General features: G+C 36.8%; 1 protein-coding gene across 1 annotated transcript in view; it reads right to left on the reverse strand.

The window, feature by feature from the left end:
- nrip2 (nuclear receptor interacting protein 2) overlaps positions 1–14,258 on the reverse strand; it is a 31,799-nt gene extending 17,541 nt beyond the window's left edge. Inside the window, exon 1 of the mRNA XM_073838206.1 lies at positions 13,656–14,258. Coding sequence (XP_073694307.1) covers positions 13,656–13,825 — 170 coding nt within the window. The 5' untranslated portion in view covers positions 13,826–14,258. The remainder of the gene's footprint in view (positions 1–13,655) is intronic.

Genomic DNA, 14,258 nt, shown 5'->3' on the forward strand with positions numbered 1-14,258 from the left:
TAACAATTAATTATATGTATAATTACATAATTCTTAATACATAATTCTAATTACATATAATATGACGTAATAAAATAAAATTATATTTAAAAAATGTATATAAAATAATAAAATTATATATAAATATATATATATATATATATACATACAGTATAATTAAATTATATTTTAAATGCTGTATAACAACTGAGTAAAATATGTTACATATTCACATGCATTTTTTTTTGTCTAATTTGATAATAAAAGTATACTGAATGTAAATGTTGTTTATTAACCAAGTAAAATGTGTCACACATTCATATGCTTTTATTATTATTATTTATTTATTTTTATTTTTTTGGTCAAGAACACCCCCTAAAAAAACAATTGGTCTATGAAAAGGAATTAAATGAAATAAAGCCTGCTATAACCACAATCGTGCTATAAATGTGTCAGCTCACCAAAACATTAGCACTAGGTATTTCCTCCGGCGACACAATAACACTATTGATCCACAGCTGTGGGTTTGATGGCGTTTTTATAATAGACTTTTGTATATTGATTGAAAAAGAGTGCATTTGTTCACGTGGCCAACAGCACAGTTCCATGCCACAATGAGTGTAGTGTACCTTTTGACATTTTACTATAAGACCAGCCTTCGAGTCACTGTATTTTTCAATAGATATATCTTGAAGACTTACAAATTCATAGATTTTCATCTTCTGCCATCAAATAAAAAGTCAGAGGTTGCGGCAATCTGCTTTCTCATTCATGGAGCCTTACAAAGTCCAATACCATGCGATCAGACACTTGGTGATTTACCAATAACTCAAAAACTACATCAAACTACATCCTGACAAAAAGTCAAAGGCTGAGATGGCATTGCAAAGCTCATTTTATCCCAGCATAATGAGATGACCTCTACAAAAGCCCTTACATTCCTGTTGACACCTCTTACAAAATGAGAAAAAACATCCAGCTGTGACTTGCCTTGACAAAGCTACAGATCTTTATTGCTGCTCTACATCCAAACACAGTTAAATTAGATTGTTAGAATTGAGTTTATTAGATTGGTCTTGTGTCTTACAGCTAGACAGACTGATCACAGCTAGTTCTGACTCACTCGGATGGTCATCAGTAGAGCGGGTTGGTGTGGGTAAACAGAGAAACTGAAAAGTAAAAGCCAGCACCGTTGCTCTGCTGTTTGTTGGTTTCATAACATCTTAGTTAGACATGGAAGTGAGTAAACTATAAGGAAATTTTCATTATAGATGTGACATTCTCCTTTAATATAAAAAAAAAACAGCTCTAGTCTTGTCTTAAAGAAAAAAAAAACTCATTACCCATGTTTCTCTTTATCTGGGCTGACTCACAGATTGGAGCAGATTGATTTTGACAGGATTGATCATAGCATTATGTTCCTCTGTCTCTCTTGCCCTCTTTCCTTTGAGAGCTGACTGTCGCTACAGCCACTAATAGCGTGATGCTTCTATGTGCTTCTGATAGTTGTAGATTCGAAACGACCCGTGACCTTGTGCATCAGATTATATAAAGTCATTGACACACTAGATTCTTGTCATAGAAATGGCCACCTTTTATAATAGGATTCTTATTATACAGTCAAGGTAAAACAGTCATGTAAGAGTGACATAACCATACAGTTATAAAAGATTACACTTCTTTTTTTATTTTTAATGTAACTGCATTAGTCTTATATAAAGACTTTTTAATTGTAATTTTAAAGTCAAATATGCAACGGACAGATTATAATCACATGCAAATCTCCCCTCTAAATCTTTTCAGCCCCACCAGAAGAATTATTTAAAAATCCATTTTAACTTCTGGATGCTGTGAGGACTCATATGAATGATTCATGATTCATTTGCGTAGGTCTTGTGAATTAGATGTGTGTTATTTCTAATTTGGGGGCGACTGTCGTTCTTGGTCTGAATGAGAAAAAAAAAAAATATCTGCCTGAGCATTGTATTGTCAAAAAGCATGTTTGGTCTAGAACACCATGTCCAAAACCAGTGTACTGTGGAATTGTGGGTAAATAGCGGTCTCTCTCTGGCTATTAAGGGTGAAATGACTGGGGTTTGCAGCATGTGTCATGGAGCATTGTGTTGTGTTCTTTTCACAGCATTTGTGTTTCATTGGTTTGTATTTGTTGCCACTAATTGATTAATGACCTCCGTGGGTTGGTTATATTTGTTCAGGTACTATTTCCTGAGTTTAGTGTACTTTGATAGAACCGTATTGATGGGTGATGAGTATATTTAAGCAATAATATGTGAAAGAGTGTCACAAAGCACAAAAGAATTTTAATTAATTTCTGATTTCTGAGGTGAAATGTGACCTGAGGATGATTTAGGCCTTTGCCCCGAAAGAGATATCTCTTTTTCTCTCTCTTTGTGTGATTACCGGCTAATAGCTAATTATCAGACAGCAACAGGCTCCTCTCTCTCATTCAGAGAGTCATGTGACCTGCCTAATGGCTGCTCTCCCCTCCTGATCTCCTGCCCCAGCACCAGACATCCTCTGACATACACAATGTGCACAGCCAGCTGCTCTCTCCCTCTCCCTCTCCCTCTCTCTCTCTCTCTCTCTCTCTCTCTCTCTCTCTCTCTCTCTCTCTCTCTCTCTCTCTCCCTCTCTCTCTCTCTCTCTCTCTCTCTATCTTAACCCTTTCCCTTGCCTTCCCTTCTCTGAAGCTATTGTACAGCTGTTTATTTTCCCCCCTGACACAGGTAGTATTTTTAGCATCTCTCCTGAAGGAACATGTTGTATCTCAGCCAATCCCCAAGAGATGTAGAAGAGGGATGGAGGTGAGGGGAAAAAAGCCTCAGCCATTCATCCAGTAACCCTAATAATTAGCACTAATGTTTCTCATTAGCAAAACAGGATCAATGAGGCCTCTAAGGGGTTATAGTTGGGACACAAAGCTCTCATTACTCACTTTTACACTATTTTGTTTTTGGGTCAATAGTAGGTAAGAGAAAATGTTTCACAACATGGTACTGATTACACTGATTTTGTTATATTGAGCAGATTCCTGCTTATTACATGGCTTCTATAATAAATAATGCTCATGAAATAGTGATTATTTAGGTCATTATATAAAAATACTGGACTGTAGTTGCTGTAGTTGACTAATCAGAATCAAGTACTCTAGAGCGCCGTGTGATAACAGACGCTAATTTATTTGATTAGTAAATGCACTAGACACTGCACTTCATAATAGCTTGGAGCAGTGGTACTGCCCTTTGCTAAACCCCCAACTTCACAGGAAAGAAAGCAGATTTTACCTGAGTTATTAATGTAAGCTTACAGTTTGTGTTGAATGTGATGCAATAAAAAGGCAGCAAAATAATGTCGGGAATTATCTTTCTGTTCTTATGGGCTGCATGCAAAAACATAAAATGTGATCATTTTAGTCTGATTCCCAAACTAATGCCTTTTATTAACCAGGTCTGTTTAGTAAATTAAAAACATTCAGCGTGACATTTAATCTGATTCTCAAACTAAAGACTCTTATGCTCTGATTCTTTTAGTGAATCAAAACATTCAGCTTGACCAGTTTAGTCTGATTCCCAAACAAATCACATTTAGGTTCAGATTTTTTTTAGTGGATCAGAAACATTTAGATTGATTGGTGCAGTTAAAGCATCCACGTGACCAGTTTTTCTGATTCTCAAACTAATTATTCTTAGAAGCTGATTGTTTTTTAGTAAAACAGAGACATTAAGCTTGATCAGTGTAGTCTGATTGCCAAACTAATAACTCTTATATGCTGATTTTTTTTAGTAAATCAGAAACATTCGGTGACCAGTGTATTCTGATTCCCAAACTAATGGCTCTTAGAAGCTGATTGTATTTAGTGAATCAAAAACATTCAGCATGACCAGTTAGTCCAAACTAATGACTCTTATGTGCTCATTCATTTTAGTGAAAAAAAAAATCAGTTTGACCAGTTTAGTCTAATCCCAAAACGAATCACTCTTAGGTTTTGATTTTTTAGTGAATCAAAAACATTTAGCGTAACCAGTTTAGGCCCAATCCCAATTCTATTTTCGACCCCTTCGCCTTCCCCTCGCCCCTTCCTCTTGTCCCTTGAAACAAAGTGGAAAGGGTTCAAATATTTCCCCTTAGAAATGGGACACCACTACAACACTGTTATACATTATCATACGTTGTCGCTAGTTCCTAATGTTACATCAGAGGACATGCGCCGATGTTTATCACACATTTCAAGATGTTGAAAAAAATGTTGTCGTGTTGCAAAAAGTACAAATGTACGGTGTACGCACCGTTCATTTACATGTACACATATGGCCGTAAGCAAAACAAGCAATGCGTTATCACATGTGCAGCAAATTGCAAATCGGTGGAGTGGTGCCTGGAGAAGTGGGTATATGTTTCATTTGTGAATTTCATTTTGAACTTTCTATTTGAACGCATTCGTTCACTGAATCCTTGGACTGAAATGTTTACAGGGGTTCACTGGTTTAAGAAATTTCTGATCGTAAAAACCAGCTTCTTTTTATTTGTAAGGTATTGTTTTTATTATTATGTACTGATTCAAATGACTGGGGTGCGGGAGACGGAGCGGGCGCAGTCGCATTAGGCGCAATTATCAATTACATTTCAAAGCAAGCCGGCGCCACGGTCCTGACTGCATCATCAATGTCTTTTTTTTTTGGTGTTTTTAGCGATTATTTCCATTTATTCACATATGACTGGATGTGGTGGACTGCCATGATTTTGGCTAATGCAGGACACTACTGAATAATGTGCATCAGAGGGGATTTAAAAAGTGGGTGTACGCAAAGTAGCCGTATACCTGCGTACACCCTCCACTACACCACCGTTGCAAATTGCCGTGCCACTGGTCTTTCATGTTTCTAACATGCAGTCAAGTGTATATGACATAAAAATATATTTTGTAATATCCTGCAATCAGTCCTATCTGCTAGCAAACTTTAACGATTTTTTTGCAAACGTTTATTTACAGAACAACACCATAAACACAAACACAAGATTAAAGGTAATATACATATAATGAAAAATTGTCATAAAAATCCTTATTAATGGCAAAAATTACTTATATTTATGATTCTGCTAGTCTCAGCCTCAGACGCCACGCCCACGGAACGTTGGCTAAACGTCTGATGCATATGGTACGCTTAACTGGAAACACTTCAGGAATGTCGAAGTCGTGATCTGATTAGTTGAATTTGACCGGATTTCTGGAAGACGCGAGTGTCGCGTTTATTTTCAGTCCGCCGGGAAACAAAGCGCAGACTGATTCACTCGGCATTTTGCTAAAATGTGCTTATGCAGACGCCATTGTTGTTATACACATATGCGACGTTCGCGAACAAATTACTAACTTACTGCTTGTTTTCCCTCTTCTTCGTTATCTTTCAATGCTGGTTATTTCAATGACTGACTTGTTGCATGCCAGTCTATTGTTGTGGGGGCATTTCCACGCACAGAAACGTGACGCTGAACGAAACAAACTGTGATTGGTTGTTTGACATGTCGATCAAACTGTCTTATGGGCGGGACTTGGCCAATGAAAGCTGCCATGAGTTCCAGACCTTCAGCCGTCAGTCTGAAGGTCTGGCTACGCGAGACTATGAGTCTGCTTGCTCGAGTGAGCAGCCATGTTGGAAAATTTTCTTAGCCCTTCGTTTGAAGTGAGGTCCCGAAAAATCTTCGTTTGGAGGGCTATCTGGCCCATCCCCTTCCCCCTACCCCTCCAACCAAAAGAGAAATGAGACACCCCTACCCCTTCACGTGAACGCGCCAAACGGAGGGGTAGGGCAAAGTGGAGGGGTAAGGGGTAGAATTGGGATTGAGCCTTAGTCTGATTCACTTGAATGAATCTTAAAAGGTTATTTTGTTAGTGAATCTGAAACATTTAGTGTGATCAGTGTAGTCTGATTGCCAAACTAATGACTCTTATGAGCTGGTTCTTTTCAGTGAATCAGAAACATCTGGTGTGATCAGTTTAGTCTGATTCTCAAACTAATGACTCTTAGAAACTGTTTTTTTTTTTTTTTTTTTAGTAAATCAAAAACATTTAGCGTGACCAGTTTAGTCTGATTCCCAAACTAATGACTCTTATGTACTCATTCTTTTTAGTAAATCAAAAACATTTAGCCTGACCAGTGTAGTCTGGTTCCTAAACTAATAACTGTTATGACCTGATTCTTTGAAGTGAATCAGAAACATTTAGTGTGGCCAGTTTAGTCTGGTTCCCAAACAAATGACTTAGTTCAGGAGCCAGTTCCTTATAGTAAATCCAAAACAAAGCATGACCAATGTAACCTGACTCACAAATGACTCTAATAAGCTGGTTCTTTTAATAAATGCTTTAAAAAAACAAGTTACCATTTTTTTTTTATCTGTCTGATGATAAACACCTAACTGGATCAAACAGCTTTTTAACCGAATCAACATCTGACTCACTATGTTGTTTTCAACAATGTCCGTTTTGTCTCATTGCTGATGCACATTTAACGTTTCAACTTTTTTTTTTTTTTTTTTTTTCATTTTTTGCACTTATTGTAAGAAAATATTCATATCAATTCTGCAGAAAAGCTGTGAGTCACATGCTAAAACTCTTTTACACACATCCAGTCATTGTCTGCCCACATGATTTCTTTCAATAGTGACAAATGTGCGGCCTTGGACTAATTCAACAGACAGCGGCAACATAAACAGCACACAGTTCTTCAGCGCATTAGGAAACGTTGTAAGGAAGATAGGTTTCTCTCTCTTTCACTCCATCTACATCTCCTGCGCATGAGTGCCGATCTGAGTGTGCCCTTTTCATGCTCACTGCGTTCACGACAAGAGAGAACAAGGGAGTAAAGAGAGAGAGAAGAAGGGGTTGCAGAGGGCCTACGGGCCAAAGAGCTGAAAAAACAATCTACGGTTACATAAGAACTATTTCACGTGAGACTCGTGAGTTAACGAGAGCAGCAAACCAGGGTGACTTGAGAACACAACTACTATTATTGCCCTCACATATACAAACTTCAAAATTTAATTACAAATTGTATGAGATATGACTAATATACTTAATGTGCCAGCCAAGCTACTGCCATTGAGATAAAATACTTTCTACAAGTATAGACCTTTCTATATGCAATACATACAACCTCTCCAAATTTCTCCATATCTCACACCCTGCACTTCATTTGTCCTAACATATACTGTGGGACATAATCTTCCTTTTGCTCTTAAGAGGGTACACAGCCCACTGTAGAGTTCAACAAGACAGTACCATCTGTCTAACTGTCAGTAGGTATTTGTCTGCCCCTCTCGCCACGGCGGGACAAGCGTGACATATCTGTGCCATCCGTGAGCGTCAAGATCGAACCCAGTGAATAATTGCAAATGACAGCTTCACAAAGCAGGCAGGAGACTTGTTTGTTGTTATTGCTGCTGTTTTTTGACGTAACACAAGCCAGATGGCAATTTGAAAAACAGCTGCATGTACGGTAACACAAAACAGAGTATGATAGTCCTTGAGAAACGTTGAGCGTTTAAATTGGTTTGTTAAGACAAACCATTCCACTGCCTGTGACAGCCAGTTATCTTTAGCTCCCACTTTTTAGCGGCTCTGACATTGTAAGCTGTGCGCACAAGCTTCAGCTCTTCCCTGCTGTGCACAGAGATCATTTAAATGCATTCTCTAATCATAGGGACACATATATAAACACGCATGCGTGCCTGCGCACACTCACACACTGATATTCTGAAGGTTTCTTGGAGTGCGCCCTGGGAGTTTGGGTATGTGCCATCTAATCAGAGTAGTGGCGAGAGATGACAGCGGGACAGTCATTATACCGAAGAGACGGAAACAGTATAATTCAATGACTGTTAATGAGGGAGAGAAAATATCAGTAATTGAACAGAACATTTGCTCTTGGTTTATTATTGCCATATTGTTAGGTAGTAAAAATTGAGATGCCTACATTGCGGGGACCTTGTGGTGCCACAAGAGACTAACATAGAAAAAGGTGTCTTTAAGTATTAGGATTAGCATTAAGATATTACAATTATCTTGCGATGAGGTAAACCATTATGTGTGTGTCCACCAATATTAATCTCTAAGCTTCTGATGTTGATGACTTAAAGTATGTGGGAAAAGGCTAGAGAGCTTAAGCTGTGAGAAGTCTTGTGTGGAAATACGCAGCTCTGATTAATTCACGAGAGGATTAATTTGCGTACCGTTATGGAGATTTCAACTCTATAACCGCGCAGAAGCCCATAGAGGCCATAGATTATTATTTTTCGGTCTTGCTTATGTAACCTCAACAAAAGTTTTTGGACGAAAAAAGTACAAAAATCAGTGATAAAGGTCTATATAACATTATTTATTAGTTATTAGTAATTATAACAATTAGTTATAGTCCTCTAATCTCAGTTAGTAGTATGCATTAGTAGTGGGTATTGTCAATGACTCTTCTCGCAGGGTATATCATTACACCAGTAGGTGGCGATAAGTGACGTCTTTGTTTGAAAGCATAGTATTCATAAAACAGCTGGCGAAATATACTCAAATGACCTACTGCTTCCAGCGAGATTCTGAAGTGCGCCTCCTAGGGGTGGGCGGTACACCGGTGTCATAGTCATCACCGGTGTGAGATTGCGCCACGACATGGATTTTCTAATACCGTCAATACCGGTATATTTAAAACATTAAATTTTCTTCAAACGTTCAGTTGTGGTCTGAATACCTGTCCTTATATATATCTTGTTGTAAATAAAAAAGTAAAACATATTCGTATCAGCTTTGCAGGTGGTAAAAGGGGAGTGGCCATTAAACGACTGGTGAAACATCGTGAAAGGTCGGCCCTGTAGCCTATACCAGGGGCGGAGTGGCAATCGGGACGACCGGGACTTTTCCCGGTCGGCCGGCAAAAGGATTTACACAGCGGATCACAAATTGAGCAGGCGCGAGGCGAACGCGACCGGCCTGTTAACTTTTACTTTCGATTTTGTAAAGGGAGCAGCACGTCTTATAATAGATATTTGTCAGTGAGTACAATATTGCAACAAATCCTCCAGTCTATTTTTGTCATCTCTCTTTACTTTCGACCCGTGATCATTCAAATCTAAAGGTCATTGTACACTGAGTCCGATTTTCGTATGCGTTTTTTTTTTTTTTAGTTTTCTCATATTCGCCATCCTTATCAAAATGCTTATTATGGATGTGAAAATGCAGAAAATCAAACACGATCCAATTTTTTTTTATGACGGACGAAAGTTTCAGAGGCAGTGTGTAAACTCTATTAACATAACCTGTATTTTTTTTAACGTGCAAAAATGTCGGACGAAAATTTCGTACTCATGTGTGCAAAGACATTAACTCCAGCAGCTCTTGTTGGATGCAGGGTTGCCAAGTCTGCGTTTTTCCCCACAGAATTGATCTACTTTTAAACTGTTGCCATGGGTTGATTTCCCCCAGTTATTTAAAGGTTGTAAATATTGCAGAAATTAAATTTCAATAAAAAATATTTTTTTGTTTTGTTGTACACTGTTAAGTAAGATCTTTAGGTTTTTTGCAAAATAAATATGTTGAGAATGCATAATACTCTCCCATGTCTCTTTTTGATAAGGATACCTACCATATACTTATTATATTATGAAAATATTAACTTTATTCACATACTAAATGGACAGGACAGGCTACTCCTCCGAAAATGTACCAAAAAAAGTAATACCGTGATATTATACCGGCACCGTTCAAAAGATGAAAAATATCGTGATATTAATTTTAGGTCATATCGCCCACCCCTAGCGCCTCCTAATGGACACTTAAGTATCCCATGTTGTGAATGTGAATAACAGTAAGTGGCCATTACAGATTTGCACATAACTTTTGCGATATTTTATAAATGTTGATAAAAACTTATTGCAAAATGACAGCATTTTCATTAACTGATTTTACACGTCTAAAACGTAAAACGTCATGGTGACAGATGTTGGTAGATTTACATATATCGCACCCACTGTACTAGCAGTGCAAGGAGTCGCTTCTGGCCTGCTTAAACACATGCATTGACTAGAGTAGCTGTGATCAGCTCCGGTGGCCGTGTTGGAGCCATAATGTGCCCCAGTGTAAATAAGGGGTTATGCAGGCATTGATGGCAAGGAAAACTCTTTATACTTGGTAGCGGCCATGTATGAGGTGTTTCTTTGAGGTTATAGTATATTAAAGAATGATCATGTAACATTTACGTACACCAAGTGAGCTGTAAATGTGAAAAAAAAAACAGTTTCTTTTTAATTTTTGCAAAATATTTCCTCTTCAAACTGCCTGAAAAACCACCTCATGTGAGCATAAAAAACTGTTTCCCGATATATGGGAGTTTTTGCAATATTGATTTGTTTTCAATGGCCATATTTTTAATTTGCAATTCAAGTTTGCACAATTTGAAGTTTAATGATAAAGCAACTACTGAAGCAACGGAAATGATGCTCATTTGACAGATTTGCGTAAAACTTTTTGACGAAAGTCATGGTGACGGATGTTGGTAGATTTACATATTTCAACGTATAAGGTGTTTCTTGGAGGTTATAGAGCATTAAAGAACAATCTTTTACATACACCAGGTGACTTCTGTTTCCATTGCAGTTTTGAGAAATATTCCTTTTTTTTTTTCCGAATTGCTTGAAAAACTACCACATGTGTGTGTAAAAAAAAATTGCGATATACAGAAGTTTTTGCGAAATCTTGTTTCCTTTGGGCATATTTTCATATCACAATTTCAATTTGCGCAATTTGAAAGGTTAATGGAAACGCAGCTACTGAAGCAACATAAATGATGCTATATTCACATTGCATTAGTGTGGCTGGTATAAATACAAGCATTGACTAGAGTGGCCGCAATCAGCTCTGGTTGCCATATTGGAGCCTCAATGCAGAGTAAATAAGCATTAATCGCAAAGAAAGCCCCTTATACTTGTGAGTGGCCACATATGAGGTGTTTCTTAGAGGTTATAGTAATTTAAAGAATGACTTTAATGACCTGTAAATTCAAAAATTTCCACTGCAGTTTTGCAAAATATTCCTTTTTCAAATTGCCTAAAATACCACCTCATGTGATTATAAAAACAGTATTGCGTTATATGAGAGTTTTCGTGAAATTGACGTGATTCCATTGGGCATATTTTAAATTCAGAACATGAATGACACTATAGTCACATGTCATTCGTTGCATTTTCATGACAGATTTGCACAACTTTTGTGATATTTTATAAATGTTAATTTAAAAAAAAAACTATTGCAAAATGATAGCGTTTCCATTAACAAATGTTATGGGAGTGGCCACATATGAGGTGGTTATTGGAGGTTATAATACATTAACGAATGATCATGTGACTTTTATGTACACCAATTGAGCTGTAAATGCAAAAAAAACTTTCCATTGCTGTTTTTGCGAAATACTCTTTTTTTCGAAAACTACCTCATGCAAGAAATATATTATGTGAGTGTGTAGTATGAATGAAATCCAGATATATATAACATACTTGTTTGTCATAAAGAAAGTTATTTATCATATGTAGGACCTACTTGGAAAGTATTTAGGAAATAAATAAGCAGTGCTTTTAAGTGAGTCATTGAATTATTCACCCAACTGTTCAATTTGTTTAAAACAGTGATTTCTTCAGGAATGGAGCACTGGTGTGCAAGACAGTTGGCTTTGTTTGGTAATTTTTTTTATAGGCAGAGCAAAAATACAGAAGTGGATGTAATATATAAATGTAAATAACTCATTAGTAACTTTTTGTTTAATGAATTCTATATAAAAGCAATACCACACAGTTGTGTATAAGCACAATTGTGATTCTTTGTGTGACATTACTTAATTATATATTGTAATTGATTACATATTTGTGACCCTAGACCACAAAACCAGTCATAAAGGTCATTTTTTTCTAAATTGAGATAAATAAGCTTTCCACTGATATATGGTTTGTTAGGATAGAGCCGAGATTTGAAAATCTGAAATCTGAGGGTGCAAAAAAAATCAATATTGAGAAATATCGCCTTTAAAGTTGTCCGAATGAAGTTCTTAGCAATGCATGTTACTTATCAAAAACTATGTTTTAATATTTTTACAGTAGGAAATGTACAAAATATTCTCATGGAACATGAAAATCCTAATGATTTTTGGTATAAAATAAATATTTATAATTTTGACCCATACAGTGTATTTTTGGCTATTGCTACAAATTTACCCATGCTACTTATTAAGTCTTGAGACTGGTTTTGTGGCCCAAGATCACAGTTAACCAGATATTTTTTATTATTATTTTAATAATAAACATATACATAAATACAATGTTCATCCTCAGGTAGTTCTTTATCAAATATTAGAATTATTAGGAAATATTAGGAAAATATTAGATTCCAAGCACAGTTGCTGAACTGATTTGTTGAAAAATTTGATTTATTTAGGAAAGAAACAAGCAATGTCTTTATAAGTGAGTCATTGAATTATTCACCCAACTGTTTGATTTGTTTGAAACAATGATTTCTTTCAGGAACGGAGCACTGATATGTACAACAGTTGGCCTTGTTTTTCAATATTTTCATTGATAGAGCAAAAATACAGAGGTAGACATAATATATAAATGTAAATAACTAAATTTTCCTTGTGTGGCATTACTTAATTATATATTGTAACTGATTACACATTTGTGACCCTGGACCACAAAACCAGTGATAAAGGTCATTTTTGTCTAAATTGAGATAAATAAGCTTTCCATTGATGTATGGTTTGTCAGGATAGGACAATATTTGGGCGTGATACAACTATTTGAAAAAAATTTGAGGGTGTAAAAAAAATCGAAATATTGAGAAATATCGCCTTTAAAGTTGTCCAAATTAAGTTCTTAGCCATGCATATTACTAATCAAAAATTAAGTTTTAATATATTTACGGTAGGAAATTTACATAATATTTTCATGGAGCAAGAATATCCTAATAATTTGTGGCATACAAGAAAAAATTATAATTTTGACCCATACAATGTATTTTTGGCTATTGCCACAAATACACCTGTGCTACTTAAGTTTTGTCACAGTTAATCAGATTATTATTATTTTTTTAAATAATAAACATATACATAATTACAATGTTTATTCTCGTGTAGCCAAAGGTTCCATCTAATAGAAACAGATTGCACTCAGCAAGATCAAAATTGCAGTTTGCAACCTCACAACATCTTCATAAAACAAATCAATCATTTAATTTCATGCAAAAAAATTATGTTTTTTTTTTCTCAACGCTGTAGAATAACGATGTAGTAATTATAATAATTATGTTCATTCAACTACAATAGAAAGTCAGTGGGAGCTCCTCAGCATGATATCAACCATGACATGTGTGTACGTGTGTGTGTGAAAGTGTGTGACTCTCATCTACCAGCATGGAGGGGAAGCTGAATACCGGATCCACTGATGTGTCAGAAACATTCACTGCCGTGCCTGGAGCGCTAAATAATGCATCATGTCATCGTTGCGTGATGAGATTCAGAAACATTTGAAACTGCTTGCTGATTTGCATATATTTATGTAAACCTGCAAGCATGCATCCTTTCACATATTTACACCCAGTATTTACATACATGCCTCAACCATTTCATGGTTAAACAAAAGAGCCACTCACCAGATCTTTAGAGGTTCCCAACCTCTTCAGCCCATCCAGAGGCAGAAGATCCGCGGAGTCCTTGTGCGTGAACTGGGTGGCCTGTTTCAGTCTCCTCTGCTGGTGCATAATGGCTTTGTCCCTCATCTCTAACTCCTTCTTGCCCTCACTCATGGTTTTTGTGGATAAAATGCTAAATAAACACCAAACAGGCTCTAATGAAGCTTATTGTGGCACTGCACAGTAAGACCGTGACCCTGATACACAGCAAGACAACCTCGTACGCGCTCCCCCTAAAGCATACGCACGTGAACACGTGCAGGTGTTCAGGTGAGAGATCAAAAATGGCCAATTTTCTTGTGGATGGCAACTTCTAACCAAGCATAAGTTGGAATTACTCTGCTTAAGTCCCTTATTGTAGCTTGTAATCTCTCCTGTGGCAGGTGATCCTGATAATCTTCTCTTGTCGATTGACAGCTGTCAGTCGAGTGCAGTGATTGGCGTGGTTGTCATGGTGAAGAGCGTGCGATTGTTGAGAGATTGTTGGGTCCGTCTGCGTCCCGGAGATGTTCACACTGTCCTTGCAGCGCTGCAGAGGCGAACTGTC

The sequence above is a fragment of the Garra rufa genome, chromosome 4 (genome assembly GCF_049309525.1).
Source record: "Garra rufa chromosome 4, GarRuf1.0, whole genome shotgun sequence".
Lineage (NCBI taxonomy): Eukaryota > Metazoa > Chordata > Actinopteri > Cypriniformes > Cyprinidae > Garra > Garra rufa.